A 24,292-nucleotide genomic window follows, 5' to 3' on the forward strand; every position below is an offset into this window, starting at 1 on the left:
GTATTATGAAAAAATGGATTATTCATAATATATTTATGTATATAGAGCGTCGATGACTCTAGCCAGGCTCGGTACAATCTATCGTCAAGCATCAAGTAATACTGATACCAACTAATTATACACGAAGAAACAAATATTGACCATTTTAATTAATAATTAATTAATGACATCAACTACAATTTTAAATTTTGTCTAAAGTAGAAACGGACAAATTAGAATGCTGATTGATGACAAAAGTGAGTTCATACTTCACCATTGCACTACATCATATATGATAGTATATATTTGTATAATTAATAGTTTAGAGATAAAATCTAAAAAACAGATTTTGAGTTTTATCTCTTTCAAAAGTGTCCAAATAAGAAAAAAAAAATAATCGTAAAGTCTATTTAAAATATTAATATTTATGTGAATTATTACTTACAATTAATAACATTAAAGTTGTAAGAAAATAATTTAAGTAAAATGATAAAAATTACAAAAAATAGTATATATATTTTTGACAAAAAAATAACTAAACAGTGTCAAAATTATAAATTTGATTTAGTGTCTTAAATTTAAACCTACAACATCTATCTTGTTATTTCTTTGTTAGCATAGACTAAAAATATTATGTGATATTTGCTGTCAAATATCTTATAGGTTTAATCTTAAAATCTCTTGTAAATACAATGACCAAATTAAATTACACTGATTTCATCTTAGGTTATGATAAAATATTCTTACTGTAATTTTCGTAAGTTTGTGTTAGACTTGATCCACACAAACGTTTTTGCTAAATTATACCCAACAAATCTAGATATGAAGTTTTATAAAATCAACAATTTTATTGAGTTAGAAATTTTGGTTGAACGATCAATTACGTTAGGCTTATGTCATGGTTTAGGGTTGTACATATTTTGTGCTGAGTTTGGCTCAAAACTTATAACTTGACTTTGGGTGAAAATCCAATACATGATGTTTATCCGGTTCGACGATGTTAATGAATTTCATACTCTTAACGGCAAGGTTATAATACTAATATAAAAACAAACCAGACAATTATAATAAGTCAAACCAAATAATTACTAAACAACATCAGCAACTGAAATTTACAAAGTATAATTATCGATCTTACTTAAATTGTCGACAATGATAGAATTTATCTTCTCATGGTTTTTTATTATCCCACAGAATTTCACAACGTTTTCCACGAGGTCGGATTCACTCATTGCCGCCATTTTTGTGTTTATCGTAAGAACAGAGAGAGAGCAAAAGATGAACAATGAAGAGAGAGAGGCTTGTCTTATAGAAAAAATAGAGAGGAAGGTGAGTGTGCGGTCCGAATTTTTATTTTTTATAGTTTTGAAGAGCTCGTTGCGTCCGCGGTTCGACTGAAAAAGAGAGAGAGAAAAAGTTTTGTATTTTACATTTTAATTAAAGTCGCCTTCTTCTTCATTTGGCGTGGCACCTAAATAAATTCTCTTCTATGTGAATTACATATCATGAAAACGATGTTGGTAATGACTATCTATGTTCATCATCATCAGATGAGAAAAAAAAAAAAACCATGGCAATGACTGAATCTAAGCTGGTCGAAAATGTGAAGAACTTATGTGAGTAAAATATGAATTATATATATTAATTATACTAATTTATATTCTTGTTAGAATATGCACTACAAAAAATCAGTGGTATTAAATCATTTATTTTCTATTATTGCATCAGTTTTAAGTGATGCAAAAATAATTTGCATCACTTTAATGAATGATTGTATAAGGTTATTGCATCATATGAGATATATACCTTAAACATATTGTATAAGGTTGTAAATTTGATTATGATTGTAGAGATTTTCCATAGTTATTTTGATTTTGAGCTAACGATTACAAAAAATCACTACTTGTCTTATAATATTTATATATATAAGATTGCAAATTTATACAAGAGGTTTAAAAGCCAAATCTCATTAATTAATGAATCTTATTACATGTTGCATTGACCACCACACAAAGTGCATGCATATACACAACATGATGATGATGTTTTTTACCAGAGATTTTCGAACACGATAGTACAAGAAAATCTAATTAGAGGATCATACATATCATATGATCAGACTAGAGAAGGGAAGGTTTTGCCGGGTTGAAACTGATTGAAACGCTGTTAACGCAGTGACGTTCATCGGTTGGAGTACCGTAACCTTCTCCTTTAAAAACATGGCCTAAATGTCCATCACACGCTGCACAAGTGATCTCAGTTCTTCTCCCATCTGGATCAGGCTGGTAATATATCAAAGCAAAAAAGAGATTTTGGTTACTAGTTAGCTAGTAGTCAGTAATTTAACCCCAAAAAAACATGCAAAAGAGAATAATGAATCTTTACGGATCGGTTTATGGCACCGGGAAGTCCTTCAAAGAAAGCTGGCCAGCCACATCCGGGATCGAACTTTGTGGTTGACTTATAAAGAGGAGTCTTGCATCCGACGCAACTGAAGATCCCTTCCTCAAAAAACTTGTCATATTCTCCAGTTCCTGGCTTTCTGATATAGTTTGACAACAACAAACAAAAAAAACATCATGAAAGACCAAAATCAAGAACATACTCAGTGCCTTTTTACAAAGATCTCATTTCAAATACTCGAATGACTACGTAAGTAATCTATACTTGGACTAGCCTAATGAAAACTAAGTGTTATATGGTAACCAAGATATAACCAACTAGACAACGTACTCAGTGCCTTTTTGACGGAGAATCCTAAACTGCTCAGGAGAAAGAACCGTACGCCACTCCTCCTCTGTTTTTTGGACCACCAAACCAGGAGCCGCCATGATGACCACCAGGGAGAATCTGAAACTGCGACAGAGTGAATGGTCTGATAGTGATGATGATCAGGAGGTATGTTCTTCTTGAATCATTGTAGTGATGTATATTTGTACTAATTTCTAAGAGATGTATGATTCTAGTTTTGCGTCTAGATTCATATGAACTGTTATTTACGTATCTATCTCTGTAGACAGGTGAATGTTTTAATTATTAAGTTATGAATTATTCACGTGATAACAAAATTGCTCATCTCATCTGTCACCTAATCCCTGTCCCAGTTCTGTTCCCCAAATTTGGCTTCATATATATAAAGAAAAACTCAATTGAGATAGGCTTTCAGTAGGAATGGGATAATATTCTTCTAAAAATTTCAAGATGTGGGATCTAAAACCTAACTATACCCACATCACGAGCCAGAGATGGCTGAACCGGCTTTTTGGGATATCATTATAACTTATGGTACCATAATAAGAGTATCTTTGTTTCTTTTAATAATAATTAGACAAGAATTCTTATCTTCTTGTCATAAAAAGAAGAATGTAACGGTCTGTGTCAAGAGAGTATGGGCCGCATGCGCATGTGTAACATAGTGAGAGAGTCTCACTTTTGGAGAAAAAAGACAAAGCAAATGTATAGTGTATTAAGCAACCCAAAAACAGATAAAGTTTTCGATAATGGAAAATTTATTTTGTGGAGGAGATTAGGTTTGACATTGTTACTAAAATGACGTTATAAGAAGAGAAGCAGTGTTAACATGTATGTTAAGTGCCAGACCCAACATCAGCTCTGATGGTTTCAATATTTTGATCCTAATGAGTCGATGAGTCAAATGAAGTAATGATTCAATGGGTTGATAGGTCATATCATATCATATGTGTCGTCGTTGTAATAGTTTCACGGATTAATCATTAATCCACCAAATTATCATACTAAAATCATCATACCATCATTGCCTTTTTATACCATCATCATGAATAATGATACCATCACCATCATCATCAAATCTACGACACAATATTATATAACATTGAAAATTATAGAAATGTCGTTATAACCAGGATATAGATAAGATAAGATTCAGTTTTGACCACACACAAAAAACAGATAAGATTCTCAAAACAGACATGTTTTAAAAACACTAATGATCCTTAAATAACAAAATTATTTAAGATCACTTATTATACACCTCATGATTCTTATTTTTCTGCTGCATTGATCCTTATAAAATCTACTACATAAAATGCATATACAACAACCATGATGATGATGATTTTAACCAGAGAATAGAACAATACAATCTGATTTGAAGATATTGTACGATCAACAACTACTCGTCCTCAGGCGTCAGAGGAAGATTTGGCTGGGTGAAACTTGATGGAAACGCTGTTAACGCAATGGCGTTCATCAGTTGGAGTAGCATAACCTTCTCCTTTGTGATAATGACCTAAATGTCCACCGCAAGCGGCACAAGTGATCTCAGTTCCATCTCCATCTGGATCAGGCTGGTAAAAATAATGTAGAATCAAATCAAGCAAAAAAGAGTTTTTAATTAGTTATCAGTATTGATCATGAAATTAAACCAAAAAACATACAAAAGAGAAGAATGAATCTTTACGGATCGGTTAATGGCACCGGGGAGTCCTTCAAAGAAAGCTGGCCAGCCACATCCGGGATCGAACTTTGTGGTTGATTTATAAAGAGGAGTCTTGCATCCGACGCAACTGAAGATCCCTTCCTCGAAAAACTTGTCATATTCCCCAGTTCCTGGCGTTCTGATTTGTTCCAATATATGTACAATCAAAACAAAGACCAAAAGCAAGAAGCAACGACAGTACTTGTTTCAATTTCTTCAAGATTCACTCTCACCCTAATTAAGCTTCTTCTCTCAAAAAGGTAAAAAAAAACATAACTGAATCTATCAACGATCAACGAATCTATAAAAAAACAAAGCCTTACTCAGTGCCTCTCTCACGGAGAATCCTAAACTGCTCAGGTGAAAGAACCGCACGCCACTCCTCCTCTGTTTTTTTGACCACCGAACCAGTAGCTTCCGTCATGATCACCACCTCGGATGCTAACTACAGGCTGGAATTGATTGATGATAAGGTATAGGTTCTTGAAACATTAATTGCAGTGGATCTAATTTGTACACAGTACTCAGTGATGTATGGTTCCTAGTTTTCCGTCTAGATTCATATGAAACGTTCTGAATCTATAGACTGGTGTATCAATGCACGTGTCAAATGAGCTTAAGACATGTGCAGCATAGCAGCTTTTTGTATTACAATAGTACGCTTTTATTCAGTTAAAAATCATACAGACTTACAGTTGCTGTCAAAATGCTCGAGATGATGAATTTAATAATAATGAAAAAAATAGTATAGGCTATATAGGACACAGACACCTACAAGATTCTTATTCTGTTCTGTCTCTCATTCATTTGAGTGAAAATCCAGAGAAAGAAGTCTACAAGGAAGACTTCTCGGGTGTGAACTTAAGCGAAACGCTGTTGACGCAATGGCGTTCATCAGTAGGAGTACCGAAACCTTCTCCTTTGAAAACATGACCAAGATGTCCACCACATGCTGCACAGTTGATCTCTGTTCTTCTCCCATCTGGGTCTGTCTGATAAAAACAATGTAAATCAAGAATATAAGCAGAACAAAAAAAACAAGAGTTCATTTTTTGTCATCAATTTGATGGAAAAAGTGTATGTGTTTTGAGAGTTTATATTACGGTTCGGGTAATGGCACCAGGGATTGCGTCAAAGAATGCTGGCCAGCCACAACCGGCGTTGAACTTTGTAGTGGATTTATAAAGAGGAGCTTTGCATCCTGCACAACCGTAGATTCCTTCTTTGTCGAAATTAACGTATTCTCCTGTGCCTGGATATCTGAAATTAACAAAACACAAACCCACATGAACAAAGGGATTACATAACCATCCATTCACTATTCAATATGATACACAAACCCACAAGAACAAAGGGATTAAATAACCCCAAAAGAAGAAGCAGACATTTTCATATAGCAATGCATTCTCAGACAAGTCCTTATAGTAAAGGCTCTATAAGAACCGATAAAGCTAAGCGACTAAAGTTATCTAAATTCGAGCTCTCGTCTGTCATACAAATTCAGGGTTAAAGAGAGTAATAAAAGATGGTATCTCTGAAGAATGTATAACCTTTCATGGAAGCTGCTAATTCCAATCACTCAAAAGAATTGTGTATGACATACCTAACTTGTTCAACATCTATAGCAGAAGATTTCTATGTATGCTATGATCCAGGCACACAAAAGATATAATTTTCAACGTATTGCTCATCAAGAATATGATCTTAAATCAGTGTCTCGTTGTATATATACAAATGTTTGAAACTCATGATTCAGACATACCCATCATGAAGTAGTAGACTTGAATTCAGAAGTATCAACGTTCAACAGTTACAAAAGAAACTAACAAAGTTGAAAGTTTCAACTCTGAGAATCACAAATGATGCGAATCATGATGTCAACACCCTAAGTTCCAAAAACCAGATGCTTAATCCAAGGTAATAATAATTCCCAAATTTGCGAACTTTTAAAGCAAAATTGAACCATATGAATCGCTGATGAAAGGTATTAAAAAAAAAAAAACCCTTACTCAGTGCCCTTTTGACGAAGAATCCTAAACTGTTCAGGTGAAAGAATCGCACGCCACTCTTCATCTCCTTTCTGAACCGATCCCGGAGCCGCCATCGCCACCGTAGAAGCTAATTCGGAAGGGAGACAAATCGAACCGAATACAACTATCGATGATAAAAGTAGCGTGATTGAGAAAACGCGAATCTTTGAATTGATGATGTTCATATAAAATTCACAATCTTGAAATTGAATCAAATCCAACAAGACCACACAAAATCAAATTTTAACAATTCTTCTTAACTTATCTTGTCAATTTACTTGATCAACCCTGATTTATATAGTTAATTAAATTATCACCCCAAAAGTTTGAAATTACAACTTGAAACCCATACTGGGGTTTATATAAAACCTTTTTCTTCTTCTTCTTCTTCTTCTTCTCGATCCTCTCTCACTCGAGAGATTCGAACATGGTTGTCTCAAAGGCTGGAAAAAGCTTATTAAGCTCAGTCTTCAAATCCCGTATTAGAAACACCGCCGAATCTTCAATTGTTTCCGGCAACAGAGACATCGCCGGAACTTCTCAAGCTGTCAAAGAACTTCTCTGTTCCAAAAACCCTTCCTCTGGTAACGAAAAAGGTAAGATTTTTAAGAGCAAATTCGACCCATTTCAGTGATTGGGATTTTTCAGAATGAATGTTTAGAATTGGTTTTGATTTTGTGCAAATGTTTGTGTGTAGATGTTGAGGAAGAAGCATCATTACATGATCGAGTATCGAATTTGTTACATGGTATGTCTCTTTATCAGTTAATTTCCTCCTTTAACGAACTCTCTCAAGTTTTTTATTGTATCAATGATCTTTATTCAATCACATTTTCAGTAACTACTACTTCGGAGAAGAACATGTCACTGAAAATACCAAGTTTTACTACTAAGATCCCTTTTGACATTTCGTTGAGATCGAAAGAGTTGTCCCGTGAGAGGAAGGAGAAGCGTGTTTACAAGAAGAACGGTCTGTCACGGCGTTTCGCTAAGATATTTAGAGACTCTGCTCAGAAACTAGGCACCGAGGCTATGTTTGGTGCTTTTGGTAGGGTGGCTAAAGAGATGAGTGGAACTGAATACAGTGCCATGATTGGAGTTTACTTGGAGCATGCAGAGAAAAGCAATGATCTAAATTATGCTCTTGACCATGTTGAGAAAGCTTTTGAGCTTTTGAAATCCATGAGAGATCGTGGATTCTTGATTGAAGAAAGAGTTTACGGTCCTCTTCTTGATTATCTGATTGATATGGATATGGTAGAGGAGTTCCATCGTTTTAAGGATGTGATTAGTGAGGCTAGTCCTGGTTCGGTTGGGAGACTTGGTTACTATGAAATGCTTTTTTGGATCCAACTTGGCGACGGAGAGAAGATTGAGGAGCTTTGCAGTACAATTGATGGTAATATGGGGGAAGGCTTATCAATCTTACAAGGTTAGGCATATTCAGTTTATGACAACTCTGGTGTTTTGTGGTTCTCACTTACTCTGAAAAGTTTAACCTTTTCTTTTCATCTTTAAACAACAGAAAATTATTTGCTTGCACTGTGTAAGAAAGACCAAAGGTACCATCTTCAGAGTCTCTTAGAGATAGTAGATGTCACAAAAGTTCATTCGTCGGACCTATTGGCAAACATATTTGAATACCTTGGGAGGTTTTCATTGGATTCTGTTGCAAGAAATTTCCTGTATGAACTAAAAGAAAGTGGTAAGAGTGCGTTTGACATAAACCAAGAAATTTTTTCTTGATGTTGACTCATTGTACAATAACATGTTTATGCCTCTAAAAAACAATTGTTATAGCATATGTAATATGTATCTCATTAACTTGCACAGATGAAGGAGTGAAGAACGTTTCGGATCTTATTTCTATCTATTCGACTTGCATCCCAAATCCGACGGTAAGGGCTTGTCATGAACATTACTGGTAAATTTAGTTTTAGAATTCTTTGCTTATATTGCCCATGTTTTTACGGGTTTTCTACAATTAAAGGTTGAGGATACCATATTGAAGTTCAACAAGATCCATGAAGAACTCGATTTAATGCCTTCATCTACATCGTACGAGAAGCTTGTTAAGTATAACTGTGACTCAAATGAGGTATTTGTTATGCTTGCTTTACAATAATCTTGCTTTATTTCGGGTGCTCTCTCTCATGATTATTCTCTCTTTTGTACTCTAGGTAGTCACTGCTCTTGATGTAGTTGAAAAAATGGGTGAAGCAGGTCTGGTTATATCCGCAGATATCCTACATTCACTGTTACATGCCATTGATGAAGTTCTCGAGTTTGATTTGGTATACATCCTCATATAGCTTGAATCTAGATCCATACAAAATACAGTTGAACTCTGCTCATATATGAAATGGAGTTCCCTCATACTTTTGACTGCTTCAGGTGCGAAGAATCCATTCAATTATGTGCACAAAGAGTGTGAAACCAAATACTGAGAACTTCCGGAGCATTATACGTTTGTGCACAAGAATCAAAGATGTAAATTTCTTTCTACTAATTTCAGCTTCAGTATATCCTCAAACCCTATATTACAAAAGAAGACCAGTCTGTGCTGTTTCTTACAGTTTCTGGTTTGCTTGTTTCTCTAAACACAAAATTTTGCTCTAATCTTCTGATTTTTATGTGCAGTTTGAAGGTGCATATATTATGCTTGGTAATTTAAAGAACTTCAATTTGGAACCAAACTCTAGCATGTTTAATTGTATATTGGCTGGATACTTTCGGGAGGTAATATCTAATCTCCCAATTCATGCTTGCATATTCTGACCTGATAAATTGTCCATCTTTTTGTGAGCTCCCAGCGTCTCTTAAATCCTTTCCAGCTGATGGTTTTTGTATGTTTTTGAAGAAAAATGTGAGTAGCGCGTTAATGGTTGTCAAGCAAATGAAGGAAGCTGGCGTTAAACCTGATTCCATAACTTTTGGTTATCTAATAAATAACTGTAACAATGAGGACGCTATTACTAAGGTAAAATTCAGAATGTTCTGTTCTTTAGATCTTTTGGCTTACTCGTTCTTCTTAACTTGGAGTCGTGTAAACGCCACTACAAAATCTCTACTCTCTCTCTCTTGCTCTGTGTGTTGAGTGAAGAATGTCTTTGTGCCTTTTTTGAAGTACTACGAGGAGATGCAGCAAGCAGGAGTTCAAGCTACAAAGCGAATTTACATGTCCCTAATAGATGCATATGCAGCATCTGGGAAGTTTGAGAAGGCGAAACAGGTAGGCACTCACACTCTTTCTTTCTTTGGTAAGATCTCGAAAGTGGAATATATTTACGTAATTAGAGTAAGAGCTCAATACTTTTATTCTACCATAGGTGCTTCTAGACCCAGATGTTCCGGCTATAAACCAAAATGAGCTAAAAAGTGTGCTTATTTCGGCTCTTGCATCACGTGGAAAATGGGCAGATGCCTTGCATATATATGAAGAAATGAGGAAAGCCGAATGCCAAGTAGACCCGAAATCAATTATATCTCTTATAGTAAGTATACACTTTCAATCACTCTTTTTCTTCATGTCATATATCAATTGGCTGATGATGATCAGTAAAATGATTATCTCTGTAGGAATACTCTGATTCAAAGGGAGATTTAAGTACGCTAGTTCAACTGGCTGATGACCTACAAGATGATACCAGTTGGATAGATGGTTTCTTCAGAATGATCTTGTTTGCTGTCCGCAATAGAAAGTCCAGGTAGAGTAAATCACCCGTCTCTAATATTAGTTCTTGTGTGCCCCATTGTTGAATGTCTCATTCTTGATTTCTTTTTTTTTGTTGTATAGCAATATTGTTGATTTGCTGAAACGGAACAAGGTCCGGTTGTTAAAGAAAGACATACCTGTGGAAAGTCATTTTGACGAGGTTTGATTTTGTTTATCTCTTGGGCTTGTGAAAATTTTGTTTCATTTAGTCGTCTAAGATAACCATGAGATGACTCCGAGTATCCGCAATGTTCACATTCTATGTTTAAACTTTAAAGTACCAAAGCAAAGCAAGAACATTGAGTTAGAACATCAAGCTCGAGTCTGTAGCTAGTAGCTATCTTCTCTTTTACTAAATTAGCCTTCAGTACTTTAAGCCTCTAAGTGATTTGCTGTTTTGGATCAGGTGTTTTGGGCGATCGCAGAGACAGAGCCAACCAAAGTGCAGCTAGGAATGGATTTGCTAAGATTTATGAAAGAGGAGCTTGGGTTTGTTCCTTCAAGAAAATGTCTTGATTTTCTCTTACACGCATGTGTTAATGCCAAGGACCTGAAGCACGGTCTATTGGTGTGGAAAGAGTACCAATCTGCAGGACTCCCTTCCAACGTCCTAAGCTTTTTGAGGTAAGCCACCCTTTTTCTCCTTATATAGATCTATTTGGTTTCTTTGCTTAAGAACTACAGAGTTAAAGGAGCAAAAAGAGAAGATATGTAACATTAAATTCAAAAAAAAAAGAGAAGATATGTATTGAAATTGCAGAACACAAGACAGATCCTGTACTCTCATTGGCACAAAAGAGTTCATAGTTTACCACTAGGGGTTTCGGATTAGGGGTCGCATTAGTTTCTAAGAATGCAGTTTATTCTGATAATTAGATCATCAGTTTCCAAGAGATCAAGAGGTTTAAAGGTTTCCAGTATATCATTGGTTCTGGTTTATGGTTTGGCAGGATGTATCAGGTTCTACTAGCTGCAGGGGATTCGGATGGTGCCAAGGCATTGGTATCAAAAATTCCAAAAGATGATAAAGATGTACAACATATCATTGAAGAAAGCCAGTCTGTATTTTCTCAAGACCCAAAGAGAAGAAACCGAAAAAGAAAATGATTGTTTCCCCAAAAAAGTAGTGATTTTGTACAGAACTCGGATTTCATTCTACGTGAGAGGGAAAGGATGAGGAGGTAAGACTAACCGGCTGAGTAATTTTCAGCCACATGATTAAAACCTTGTCTCTACTGCTGCACCAGATTGGTCGCACTACTAAGATCTGCATGGTTCCAAGCCATTGATATCTGCACTAGCTTAAGTCCAGTCAAGTTCCGGTTTTGGACCCCAATTGGACTGGTCATTTCTTTTTCAGCAACTTGCATTAATGTGACAGATACCCAAGATGATAGTAATCTAACCAACCCTGACCGAAGGATCAGACATGGTGGCTCAATAATGATGGCTCTGTAATATATAGAATGAATAGGTGGATTCTATGAGTTTGTAATCAGAGATTAAAGAGCTAAATAACATTCTTGTAATTGATTCCGCAACAATGTTTTTGGTGACTCAAATCCGAATTGATATTCATTCTCAACCTAAAAACTAATTGTTGCTGAACCAGATCATATTGTTTCTGAGTCAGCTTGACATAAAGGTCAATCATTTCATTCAGGTTTCTTCATGTTCAGACAGTTATCTGCAGCTTGTCCAAACAGCTCTTGGACTTGCTTTAGCTCCTTCTCTGTTACAAACAAGGTCACACCACTTGACATCAGCTTAATTGCCAGAGGCAGTAGCAAGGAAAGACGAAAAAATTCCAAATTCTAGAACCACTAAAGAGAACTCCCTGCATTTGTTGGATAACATCTAACCCTAGTGCGTGTAGCAACCAAGAATGTATACACATTGACATTTGAAGTGCATAATAATGGATGTGTCCCAGTTACAGATAGACACACCAGCAATGAAGTGAAACCCTAAAAAGACAAGAGGAAACTAAAAATCGAGGTTGGCCAAGAGATTATACCTGCAGCCTCAAGTTGCTTCTGGAGTTCTTGACCAATAAGATCATTCTCCACCTGAAGAAAAAAACACAGCAGAGAAGCAAAACAAGGCAAAGCAGTTAGATGATGAATAACTGTATCTGATTACAGAAACTGAAAAATCAATGTGACTTTGTTTTACCTGAAGTTCAGCGATTCTTTTGAGCTGAGCTTCTTCACCACCTTCTGACAAAGGAAGTGCAGCAACCAAAGCATCAAACTGTTTAGCAGCCTTAACTAAACCGGCACTAAGCTGCTTAGGTTGCTCAGGAAAAGGGGTAGCCTCATCAGTAACCGTAGTTGCAGCAGGTGGTGGTTCAGGGTAATTAGGTGAAAGCTGGACAGGAGGAGCATCCCGTTGGAGTGTCCCAAAAGCATTGAAAGTGATAGCAGCAATCGAATTCACTTGTTCTTGCAACTGTGATATTATATCCATCTTCAAAAAACCTTCAAAGACAAGAGCATTAACCAAAACTGTTAGTCAATTCCTGAACTTTATAAACTAAGATTCAGAAACAAAACTGCTACAAAGTCTAATCTCAATCCGAAAGTTCTAGTTTTTAACAACAAGATTTGCTCTTTTATACCATCACCACTATCCCTAGATAAAAGCTTAATACTTACTTAGACAATCGATTTTTTTCTCTAAAAAGACAGTACAATTACTTCTCCGATGCGATCGCCGGAGCAATGGATTTAAGGAAGAGACTTACCGGTCGACAAGATTTCTCCGGCGACGAACGAAGAGGAAAGTGTTGGACGACGACAAAGAATCGCCCGTGACTTGGGCTTTATTTTTTCTTTCTTCTTCGTTCTGAATTTGGGCCGAAACATTTAAAAATGGGCTTTTTATTGAACCGACAAAATAAAACTCTAACAGACAACCTAAAACCGAATCGAACCAAATACATAACGCAAAACCGAACTAATCAAACAAACCTATTGGTTTTATTTAACTAAAGTCAATTTGAATCTAAGTTCCAGAGTACCAAATTAAACCGAAACGAATAAACCAAGATATTTGTATTTCAAATACTGTATACAGTAGTCACATTATATGAAATTTTTTAAATTAATTATTATCTATTCTTTTATTTTTATTTTTTAGTCACCTACTATATAATATATGTCATATAAAAACCTAGTATTTTTTTAGAAAAATATGAACAAATGAAGATGAGAGGTGAATGTTTGATAAAATAGTTGAAATATTCAAAATTTAATTAAAGAAATTAATTTTGTTTATAGATTAGTGGAGAGAGAAAATTTTAATATTTTAATTTTAAAAATTGAGTAATTGAAACCTAACTGAAAGTTGATTTTCATTTCAAAATTATCGTTTATAATTGTAATTAAACACTTTCTATACATAATTGCAATGACAATTAAAATAGATAAATTATTGATTTTGAACATTCTACAAAATGTACCTCTTTTATTATAGAAAAATAGAACTGAACACTGAAACTTTTTTAAAATATTACAAATTATCTGTTCATTAAAATTAACAATAAATATAAGTTAATATGATTTATTTCAACATTATAAATAATTTGTATGTATATATATATTTTTCAAAACTGTTGCTTTAACCGAAAAGACCTATAAAGCATCCTATTTATTTGCATTTATTTTTTCTTGATCTTGTTTTAAAAACTAAATTAAAGTTTAGGATTTTCTCTTTTCTGGCTAGCCAATGACTTTTAAGGGAACTTACTTTTTGAACTTTCTTTATGAAGAAAATTTAGAAAATGTAAATGAAGTAGATGACTAGATAACAAAAGTTAAATGAGGTCACGTTCACATGTGAATAAATGGGAGGGAATATAATTTCAAAATATTTAATTGGGAGAATACTTTCAAATAAACAATAAGATAAAAAAAAACTTTGAAAACCAAAAAACAAAATTTGAAATCCTATATATGATATCACTGCTATAAATAGCTGAGTTCTTCCCTCTTATTCATACAACATTCATCCATAAAACAAACATAACCAAAATAGTTGAACAAAAAGAAAGAAACTAATATGGAGGCCATTTATAAGCTATGGATTGTGATCGTTTCACTCATAGTGGTGAAGCTATGCCATTTGGTCTATCAATGGAGCAATCCAAAGTGTAATGGAAAACTTCCTCCAGGGTCGATGGGTTTTCCAATCATTGGAGAAACTATTGAGTTCATGAAACCTCATGATGCCCTTCAGTATTCAACTTTCCTAAAAAAAGAGACTCCTCAGGTTCGCTTATTTTTGTTTTGTTTAGAAACTGTTTTTTTAACTTACTTAACTTACTTTGTCATTTTTGTCTGAAAAATAAATATAGACATGGACCGCTTTTTCGGACAAGCTTATTTGGAGGCAAAGTTATAATCTCAATGGACAATGAACTGAATATGGAGATGGCGAAGACAAATCGTATTCCCGGTATCACGAAGAGCTTATCACGACTATTTCCAGAAGATAACAATTTATTTTTGCAGAGCACAGAGTCTCACAAACATGCGAGGAACTTGACACTCCAACTATTGGGTTCACAAGGTTTAAAATTGAGGATATTGGAAGATCTCGATATCTTGGTTCGTACATACATGGGTGAAGAAGCTAGGAATGGAACTCTTGACGTTAAGGAAACAGCAAGCAAGGTAAAAAATAATTGATCAACTTTATGATGCCTTTCTCTTGAAAATATTAAATAAAGTAGATAAGGTATATAGGATACATGATCAACTCACAAGTATTTATATTATTAACCGCTACAGATCATAATTGAGTGCCTTGCAAAGAAAGTTATGGGTGAGATGGAACCAGAGGCAGCAAAAAAACTCGCACTTTGTTGGAGATATTTTCCGAGTGGTTGGTTTCGGTTCCCTTTCAATATTCCTGGGATAGGTGTCTATAATATGATGAAGGCAAGTAATGAGTGCTCTTACCAATACTATATATATACATATAGGTATATGCTTATAATGAAAGCTATGATAATTATTTTTTGTGGCAGGCAAGAAAAACGATGAAGAAGTTATTAAAAGAGGAAGTGTTGAAGAAGAGAGCATCAGGAGAGGAGTTTGGGGAATTCTTTAAGATCATATTTGGAGAAAACGATAGAGGAAAAGAAATAATGACTATGGATAATGTGATCGAGTACATATATACTTTCTTTCTGATTGCTAACGAAACAACACCACGGATTCTCGCGGTTACAATTAAACTTATAAGCGAAAATCCTGAAGTCATGCAAGAGCTTCAAAGAGAGCATGCAAGAATTGTTGGAGATAAGAGTGCCAAGCAGGCCGGCCTAACATGGGAAGACTATAAATCCATGACTTTCACCAATATGGTAAGTGTGTTTCAAAATCATGGATAAAGCGATAAGACAATTTAAAATCATGTACATTTTAGTAGCTCACACACACACATGTACGGTACGTTGTTTCAGGTGATTAATGAGTCTCTTAGGATCTCAACCACAGTACCTGTAATACTTAGGAAACCTGATCATGACATCAAAGTAGGTGATTATACAATTCCAGCGGGTTGGAACTTCATGGGCTACCCAAGTGTCCATTTTAATCCAGAAAAGTACGAGGATCCTTTAGTATTTAATCCATGGCGTTGGAAGGTGATTCAAATATGATCTTTATTATTAACTATTTGCTTCCTAATCCACTAATCAAATTCATTTTTTTCACATGTACCTAACTTTATTAACAGGGAAAAGATGTGGATGCGATACTCTCGAAGAATTACGTTCCGTTTGGTGCTGGTCCTAGACTCTGTGTAGGAGCTTACTTTGCTAAGATGCTGATGGCTATATTTATCCACCATTTGTGTAGTTATAGGTCTGCTTTTATCACCTTATGACTCTGAATTTATATATTTTTAAATTATGTCAAACTCATTACTTAGATTTATTTGGTTTGTAGGTGGTCAATGAAGGCAGAGATCACAGTAACTCGAAGCTATATACTTGTGTTTCCTCATGGATGTGATGTTCAAATCTCTAAAGAGACTTAAGCATAAAATGTATTAGAGTTGTTATATTTCCGTTGGTGATCATTGGGCTATAATATAATAATAAAATAATGGCATATATATATATTTATATATGGATATGTTATTTGCTTAAAAAAAATTACAATAGTAAAATAATGGTTTATATATATAGTAGATAAAGTTTGAGTAATTTACGCGGGTATAAAAAAATATGTGAAATTTTAAATAGATGTTGATTTTATATTTTATTTGATATTTTTACATAACTTAAACTGTTGTTATAAAATCCATGGTTGTGAAATGATCACATGGTTCTATGCTGCCTCTGCCTCTAATACCATCGCCATTAGAATCCTTATGACATACTAGACTGAGACATAGTTTCCGCCGGGTAGCCGGAGGGAGAGAGATCAGAGAAATTAAAATCAAAATTTCAGTACAATTGACTTTTAGGAGAAGAAGGCGAAGATATCAAAGTGTGAGAGTACTTTTTTCTTCTTAAGTTTGGATTTTGATTTTTTTTAGATTATAATAATGAGAATTTTAATATTTATATATTTCTTCTTATGTTTTAGTGTTGTCGATGTTGTATATAAAATAAATTCACCTACCTACATGAGAGTATGATCAAATTAGATTTTGAGATTTTTTTCTTTTTAAGTAAAGAAAGAAAAACCTTTTAAAGTAAAGAAAGAAAAAACTAACATCTGCTATTGTTTGTAAACTTATATCCGTTTTTTTGTGCCAATTCTAAATTATATGGGATCCGAGAACATCCCCTTTTCTACTAGTGTTAAAATATTTCAGATAAGAGAGAATATAAAGAGGGGTTTGAGAAGCCTTGGCTATCTAGATATCGAAGATGACATTTTAGGATGTGTACGGAGGGGTACCTTTACAAAAAAAACTAAGAGAAAAATGAAGGAAAGGGAAATTAATATCTCTGTTGTTGTTCCTCTTACGCGTAAGAAAAGACCCAATGAAAGCTATGTAGATGTCCAAATCAATGAAAAAATGCTAGAATGGTGTATCGAGCATAAAAATAGTCAATATACTACTTATTTCTAATGACATATGGATAGCTTTGATAGTCAAGAGATTGGTCACCGATGGGTACAATGTGCTTCTGGCTCATAGCCCAAATGCTCGTGGTGAACTGACTGAAGCTTCTACAGGAAGAATCATTTGGGGTGATAATTCATCAAAAGAACTAGTAAGCAAGAATAATAACCCATGAAATAATCTAATTATAATCAGCAACCCATGAATTAATGCTATATTATCTAAAGAATCCATTACAAGTTTGTTATTTATTGTGAGAAAAAATTACTTTGTGTAAAAATAATTCAATACCTTAAAAGAGTTACAAATTGTATATTAAAATAAGTACTCAATTTTTCAAGTGTTTTATTTTCAATTTTTGATCTCATGTTTATATATTTTGTAGTTGTAACATCTCTCTTATACCATAATAGAGAATTCTTGACCCAATTCAACTAAATCAATCAAACCAAAAAAATAAAAGGAACCAAATTCAATACTTAGTAATTTTCTTTTTGTCGAAAGAAACGATCATATATGCTTGGTTTTTCTTATCATAAATAAGACCACAATAACACTATTCGACCCAAATCATTGTCACAAATCTTTCTAAAACTTATTAATTATCTAAATCTTGGTACATAATCATTTTATTCGAATATATTATCAATATTGAGAGCTAGGTTTTTTTCATCATTTAAGCGACAGAAAACACTATTGTTAGCTAATTTGATTTGATTTTTTTCTTCGATTGAATATGTAATGGAATACCATGTCACTACTCATTAGTGGAAAAACAATTTGCCCTAAAAATTAACAAAAATGACGATGGAAGTTAAAAGCAATAAAACAATAAAATAAAATAAAAAATACCATTGAAGGATTAAATGATACTTATTGTAAACTACTAAATGCATTTCTTTATTGTGGCCGCCAATTGTTTTACCATCAGAATTAACTGAAATACGAAAATAAAAATTTAGGAGACTAACCTATTCACCCCCTAGGTTAAGTATAGTATCAACTTTGGTTCTTCATTGGAGCCAAAGTTTATACTATACTTAACCTAGATATTGTCAATATTGTCAAAGTTTAGGAGACTAACCTAGTCACCCCCTAGGTTAAGTATAGTATCAACTTTGGTTCTTCATTGGAGCCAAAGTTTATACTATACTTAACCTAGTTTATATACTTAACCTAGATATTGTCAATATTGTAGCTCATAACCATGTTTTAATTTAATCTCACCCCTAGGGGTCAATTACTAGGTTTAATCTCACCTCTAGGGTCAATTACTACTATATTTCCATGTTCAATATATAAACATATATTGTAGCTCATAGCAGGCGTCCAAGTTCAAAAGTTTTACATGGTTTAATTTATGGAAATATAGTCATAATCTATATTATTAAGATTTTTTAGAAAACACAAAAAAGAAAAAGTAAAATCTATAGAAATAAAAAGTCATAGCTTTAAAAAGGTTTTAAGAGAATTATAATTTATAAATTTTAAAAGTTTAAAATATTATAAATATTGAAACTTTTAAAAGGTTCACATACTAAAAAAGATTTCCACTTTATAGAATGTTTTAAAATATTACAATTACTTAACCTCCATAGAAATTTTAAAATATTATATCTATACTAATAAAAAGTTGAAGCTATAAACTCCTAAAGGTGTCCATAGAGGATTTAAAACAACCAATAAGAATTAGATATTTCACTAATTAACATTTATGGAAATATAGTAGTAATCTATATTATTAAGATTTTTTAGAAAAAACAGAAAAGAAAAAGTAAAATCTATAGAAATAAAAGAAATATGTACAACGTCCCACATCGGCTAGAAAATTTTAGACAAAGGCTGAGAACCATTATAAATAAAACTAATATGTTTTTAACTATAAATTAACAGGAAGCTTGATTTATGTAACATCCGCGAACCGGATTATGCGGTTTTGGTAGGAGTGTCGATCGACACCCTTGTGGCATCGATCGACACCATTATTTTTGGGTTCGTCGGGTTTGTTTTAATTCACGATTTTGGTTTGGTTGATTTGGTTTAGTTATCTAAACCGAGTATATAAGTGGAGAAGCGACAAATTAAGGGTTTTAGGGTGTCTGGTCGCCGTTTGCAGAGATAGAGAGAGAGGAGAGAGCCTATTGTGGTGTGAAGAAGATTAAAGGAGAAAGAGCAGAATCGTTAGGGTTTGGGAGGAAACAGTTTCGGCATATCAAATCATTCTCAAAGGTAATGAAATTTGGTAAGTTTATTCCCAAGTCTTTTATCGTCATTCTCCTTTTTACAGAAGTAGTTTTGGATTTAAACTCGATGAGTTATTGGCAGTTTCGTGAGTCACGTTTTCTCAGACGCGAGTTGAAACCATCGGGGATTTTAATTGAGATCGTGGTCTCGTCTGGTTCCTGATCGTGCTGAAATTTTGTGGGAAGCTTTGTGACGTCTAGGGATAGCTTTTCACCGGAGCGATTTGTTAGTTAACGGTTGGTTTTCATTTTAGGGTTTCGTCTTTGAGACTGTTCTTTTCTGATGTTTCTGTCCAGTTTTGCTATAAGTCGTTTTTGGTTGTGTGGCTTGTTGTAGGGCGTTTCTGGGCTGTTTCAGACGTTAGGAGGGTCTCAACTGTTTGTATTGGTTGTTATAATCAGTTGATAAGGTGAGTGAATGACCATGGCTTATCTAAGCCTGAGAATCCTTTGTTTTGCTTGATTTGTTGTGTTTTGTAGTGTTGTTCTTGCTTGTGGTGGTTGTGTTATGGTTATTATAGGTTCCTGAGGCTTTTGGGAGAGTTTGGGACAGATTGTAGGCGGATTGGAATGGAGGTTCGTCGTTCAGATTCGTGCAGTTCGCGTCTGCGAAGGGAGTGTCGATTGACACCATGTTTGGCCAGTGTCGATCGACACCTCTCTGGTGTCGGTCGACACCAAGTTGCTTGTTTCGTGATTTTCCTGGTTTGTTTGTGTTTGGTTGTCAGTTGTTAAGCATTGATTTCTCAGTTGCTTGTGTGTATAGCCCAGTAGATGGGAGGATTGCCTCACTAAGTATTTGTGATAATACTTACGCATCTCAATTGTTGTTTGTGGTGTGCAGGTTTGTGTTGTGGAATCATGGCGATGAGGAGGAGAATGATCTAGGGTCTCGTTTGTGTGTTATTGGATTGTTGGATATATTGTTGGAACCTTGGATAGAGATATGCTAGGTTGATGGATAGAATGCTTAGGATTGTTATTGTATTGATGTTGTAATGGTTTTGTATGGTTGGTATGTTTCCGCTGTGTGTACTGGTTGTTATTGGTTTAATGAGGAGTCGTGGTTTGGGTTGGTTTAATTTAGTAGTATAGGCTGCATAATTGTTTATATTGTATTTAATTATTAAAAAAAAAAAGGTCGGGTTGTTTCAATTTATCAGGTTTCCAAATTTAAAAATTTTATTTGATTTTAGAACATTAAAATTTTTAAAGGTTTAAATATTATAAATATTTAAATTTTATAGAATGTTTAAAAATATTATAAATACCTCCATAAAAAGTTTAAAATATTTTAATTATTTAAACTCTAGAAAAAATGTTACAAATATTTAAACTACATCTAAAGTTTAAAATATTTTAAATGTTTAATCTCTACTAAAAATTGAAAAGTTTAAGAATTACTAAATATTATATATCAAAATTTTTAATATCTTGAAAATATCTTACTTATCTCCGTTTGTGCTTTATATCTCTTATGAGTTGTAAAACATGTTTTTTTTTTGTGTATGACTTTATAGATGATTTGATATTCTTGCAGTAAAATTTTTATTTTTAAGTCTAAGAAAGAAGGATTGACGTCGCAAGATTTTGATTTGATGTTATTTGAGTTTAAAGAAGAAGGATCGACGAAAATCACAAATATTGTTTTAACTATACATGTATTCATATTACTTTTTCTGCAAGTAAGGATTTTGGTTTGAGAAGTTTCAATATGTGTGGATCTAAAACTGAATAAGTATATGGATGAAATTATCAATAATTGGGTGCATGTGTTGACTATGCTGGTCTTCATGAATTGCACAAATTTTAGAAAAGAAATGATTTTGGTCTTGGAGTTTGATGGTTTAACAAGTTGTGTGGTAGTCTAAAAAAAAGTTTTCAGTGGAAGAATGTGAAGAAGTTGACGAGGAAAAAGAAGAAGAAGAGTATAATAAAGAACTGGACGGTAAAAGTAACGATGACAATTACCATAAAATTTGACAAGAAAAAATATGAAGAATAAGAAAACATTGATTAAAAAACATGAAAACATAGGTGGTAGCGATCAATTAAATATGAAAAACGAGATAAATTCATGATCATAAAATTGTTTTGTTTTTTTGGTGGTCAAAGAAATGGTTTAGGATATGTGAGGTCACCAGTTTGATTCGCCTCACCTGGACGTCGAGTTAAATTCATGATTTTTTTGATCAGATTTGATTTTATAACACAACTGATTTTTATATTTTTTAAAATTGTGTATCTGAAATTTATTTTTTCCCCTTCATACTAATTTAAATTTTTATAAGATAATATTTCATCAAAGGTCATCAATCATATATAATTTTCATCAAGATATATCAAAACCTGGTTAATTTTATATATTAAAACATGTTTATAAAATTTTATAAACCTAGTTCTTGGTAACCACACGTTTAATCATTTAAAAACATGTTTAAATTACCCACATGTTTTAAACATGTAAATATAAAACATGATTAATCATGTTACCATGTAATATATAAGTAGGTCATCAATCATATTATTTTATATTTACATTTTTCTTATTTCCATCCCCTTTTTAATAAAAGGGAAGTACACAACGTTGTTTCGGTAGACTTTATAATTTTAATAAATGGTTACAAATAGGTTATACATAAGTTATAAATTAATCCGTATATTAATTAATTGGTTACAAGTTGATAGTTCATATATTAATAGTAACAGATAAAACCTTAATTGTAACCGAAAATCTTAAACGGGATATTCCAAATCTGACCTAACACCCTTCCAAGCTTTTAATATAAATCAATGTATTTAAAACCGGACCGGAAGATGAACCGGAAGTCTTTCGGGTCACTGGGTCAACAAGTTGGACCGATTGAATTACGGGTCAATTAGTTTATTAGTTTGATTACATTTTATGAATATAACATCTACTTTTCTATAAACATATGAACAAAACATACATAATTAAGTAGTAAACAACAAAAATTAAACTTTTAAATGATTAGATAAAATAACTAACTGATTCTTTTATAAATAACAACATTTATTTATAATTTGGTTTAAGTTTAAAGTGCCAAAATAAAATATTTTAATTTATAGACCGACAACCCGATCTGACCCGCTGGTTCAAGCACCGGTTCACGGGTTTTTAGCGGGTTTTTAGCGGGTTTTATTTGTTAGGTTTTTAGAGGTTACTCGGACCGGAATACCTATCGGATTGTGGTTGGATCGAACCGACCGGCCGGTCTGGTCCTGGTTGAAAAACATTGATATAAATCATTCAAATCTCCATTCACCAAAATACATCTCTCATATTCATACAAAAAACAAAAATAATAACAATCGTTTCTCAATTTACAATGCTACACGTCTTATAAATTATATTTTATTTTAAAATTAAAATGCAGATAAAATGAATTTTAACCCGTGCTCTAGCACGGGTCCAAATCTAGTGTGTTATTATAACGTTTACATTAATTTTATTTCTGTAATTATTGTTTTTCCATGATTAATCACCGAAACTTTATGTTAATATAGCTTCTATACTAAATAAAAATAGAAGCTATAAGCTCCTAAAACTGTCCAATAGAAATTTGACATATCAACATTGAACATTTTTAAAATCACAATAGTTTTCTATATTAAGATTTTTTGTAAAAATGGAAAAACAATAATTAGCTTATCATCTGATGGAAAGAGTTATGCGTGTTACTTCCTAGCGAAGAAACTGCTGGAAAGTAGTGCAATTTTTGCTAAGTATGGAACATGAACAGTTCCAAGATGGGTTATTGAGGGCATCTTTATGAGGTTGTAAGGATGTTCAATCGAGCTGAAAATTTCTAGAGAGACTCGTGGTACTATAAGCTCCATAATCAACAGTGGAATTGCAAATTGAATTGTTAGTTTGTGTTTTATTCGAGGGTTGTTATGGAGGCATTGTATATATGGAATGTACAATGACAAGTTGTATTGTGGGTTGGGCAAACAATCTCGGGTTGAGCTGAAACCTTTTTGGTGAATAATAATCTTCTTACTTTGTCTTGCATTGTCCGTGATTATAATAATCTTCTTACTTTGATTAGAAGGATGTTAGCTTTCATTGCTTTCAAAGACCAAGTTACGGTTTCGTTTTTTCATTAGTAGGATATCGAGGATTTAACACAACAAAAAAAAATTCACTGCAAAGGGATCTTGATGCTTCACGTGCGCTGGCAGAATCCTTAGCATCAGAGAGTTCTTCAATGACAGACACTTATAACGAGCATATATGTCATGCAACCTTGTGGCATCCTCGAGATAAAAATAGAATATCATAAGGGTGAGAAATTACAATACTATCAATTCAGTAATTGAAAAATAACTTGAAAACCAAAGAACATAAACAAATGGTAGAGAGATGATAAGATAATTTATGTGTGAGATTTATGAAGTTTTATAAAATAATTATAAGGTTTTACATTGTAATTTTGTATACTTTTATAACATACATATTTTTTTAGGTTTCTGATTTTTAGAGCATTTTTGAAAGAAAAAAAATCAGGAGAGGGCATGTTTGAAAGCAGATATTGGAAAAGAGTTATTACTCAAAAAATCACAAAATATAGTATGAAAAATTTGATTTTTTTTTGTTATTTATTAGATGTATGTTATCAGTTATCACCAACACCAGTTTACATAAAACAATATTTTAAATAATTGTATGTAACTTTTACTTTTGCTTTCTTATTTTTTTTTTCTTTTCTAAAACCAACATAAATGATGCTTAATATAAATAAATGAACAGTTG

The 24,292-nt window shown here is 33.3% G+C and overlaps 5 protein-coding genes, 1 long non-coding RNA gene and 1 pseudogene across 9 annotated transcripts; 3 read left to right on the forward strand and 4 right to left on the reverse strand.

Annotated features, from left to right (window-relative positions):
• Positions 1 to 1,927: 1,927 nt before the first annotated feature.
• On the reverse strand, positions 1,928 to 3,226 carry LOC104716545 (peptide methionine sulfoxide reductase B5). Its single transcript, XM_010433930.3, has 3 exons — positions 2,713 to 3,226; positions 2,365 to 2,521; positions 1,928 to 2,261 (listed from the first exon to the last, which is right to left on the reverse strand). Exons 1-3 carry the CDS (start codon positions 2,808 to 2,810, stop codon positions 2,100 to 2,102), a joined length of 417 nt encoding a protein of 138 aa, XP_010432232.1. The 5' UTR covers positions 2,811 to 3,226; the 3' UTR covers positions 1,928 to 2,099.
• A 660-nt stretch (positions 3,227 to 3,886) lies between these two features.
• Positions 3,887 to 5,085, reverse strand: LOC104716555 (peptide methionine sulfoxide reductase B4). The gene is made up of 3 exons (XM_010433938.3): positions 4,762 to 5,085; positions 4,421 to 4,577; positions 3,887 to 4,307 (listed from the first exon to the last, which is right to left on the reverse strand). The coding sequence occupies exons 1-3, from the start codon at positions 4,860 to 4,862 to the stop codon at positions 4,143 to 4,145; spliced, it is 423 nt and encodes a 140-aa protein (XP_010432240.1). The 5' UTR covers positions 4,863 to 5,085; the 3' UTR covers positions 3,887 to 4,142.
• Positions 5,079 to 6,796, reverse strand: LOC104716562 (peptide methionine sulfoxide reductase B3). The gene is made up of 3 exons (XM_010433948.3): positions 6,448 to 6,796; positions 5,542 to 5,698; positions 5,079 to 5,430 (listed from the first exon to the last, which is right to left on the reverse strand). Exons 1-3 carry the CDS (start codon positions 6,651 to 6,653, stop codon positions 5,272 to 5,274), a joined length of 522 nt encoding a protein of 173 aa, XP_010432250.1. The 5' UTR covers positions 6,654 to 6,796; the 3' UTR covers positions 5,079 to 5,271.
• Positions 6,797 to 6,852: 56 nt separating this feature from the next.
• On the forward strand, positions 6,853 to 11,519 carry LOC104716585 (pentatricopeptide repeat-containing protein At4g04790, mitochondrial-like; annotated as a pseudogene). The gene is made up of 16 exons (XR_015576691.1): positions 6,853 to 7,064; positions 7,166 to 7,216; positions 7,307 to 7,900; positions 7,994 to 8,173; positions 8,302 to 8,366; positions 8,459 to 8,566; positions 8,649 to 8,762; positions 8,863 to 8,958; positions 9,109 to 9,207; positions 9,329 to 9,448; positions 9,596 to 9,700; positions 9,798 to 9,962; positions 10,048 to 10,175; positions 10,265 to 10,343; positions 10,590 to 10,807; positions 11,134 to 11,519. The product of XR_015576691.1 is annotated as a pentatricopeptide repeat-containing protein At4g04790, mitochondrial-like (transcript).
• A 166-nt stretch (positions 11,520 to 11,685) lies between these two features.
• On the reverse strand, positions 11,686 to 13,058 carry LOC104716571 (mediator of RNA polymerase II transcription subunit 21). 2 transcript variants are annotated; one of them, XM_010433959.3, is made up of 4 exons: positions 12,930 to 13,058; positions 12,359 to 12,663; positions 12,201 to 12,252; positions 11,686 to 11,915 (listed from the first exon to the last, which is right to left on the reverse strand). In XM_010433959.3, the coding sequence occupies exons 1-4, from the start codon at positions 13,048 to 13,050 to the stop codon at positions 11,839 to 11,841; spliced, it is 555 nt and encodes a 184-aa protein (XP_010432261.2). In that variant the 5' UTR covers positions 13,051 to 13,058; the 3' UTR covers positions 11,686 to 11,838. The 2 variants fall into 2 exon arrangements, with proteins under 2 accessions (XP_010432261.2, XP_010432270.1); XM_010433968.2 differs by having other exon boundaries at positions 12,841 to 12,986.
• Positions 13,059 to 14,599: 1,541 nt separating this feature from the next.
• Positions 14,600 to 16,355, forward strand: LOC104716595 (cytochrome P450 708A2-like). The gene is made up of 6 exons (XM_087476685.1): positions 14,600 to 14,859; positions 14,977 to 15,126; positions 15,216 to 15,554; positions 15,654 to 15,836; positions 15,929 to 16,056; positions 16,141 to 16,355. The coding sequence occupies exons 1-6, from the start codon at positions 14,611 to 14,613 to the stop codon at positions 16,229 to 16,231; spliced, it is 1,140 nt and encodes a 379-aa protein (XP_087332811.1). The 5' UTR covers positions 14,600 to 14,610; the 3' UTR covers positions 16,232 to 16,355.
• A 2,805-nt stretch (positions 16,356 to 19,160) lies between these two features.
• Positions 19,161 to 20,674, forward strand: LOC147948207 (uncharacterized). 2 transcript variants are annotated; one of them, XR_015573529.1, is made up of 4 exons: positions 19,161 to 19,514; positions 19,598 to 19,752; positions 19,853 to 19,925; positions 20,360 to 20,674. It is a non-coding gene; the product is annotated as an uncharacterized LOC147948207 (long non-coding RNA). The 2 variants fall into 2 exon arrangements; XR_015573530.1 differs by lacking the exon at positions 20,360 to 20,674 and having other exon boundaries at positions 19,161 to 19,501; positions 19,853 to 20,220.
• Positions 20,675 to 24,292: the final 3,618 nt, after the last annotated feature.

The sequence above is a fragment of the Camelina sativa genome, chromosome 2, assembly GCF_030686135.1.
Source record: "Camelina sativa cultivar CO46 ecotype springtype chromosome 2, ASM3068613v1".
In the NCBI taxonomy this organism is placed as follows: Eukaryota; Viridiplantae; Streptophyta; class Magnoliopsida; order Brassicales; family Brassicaceae; genus Camelina; species Camelina sativa.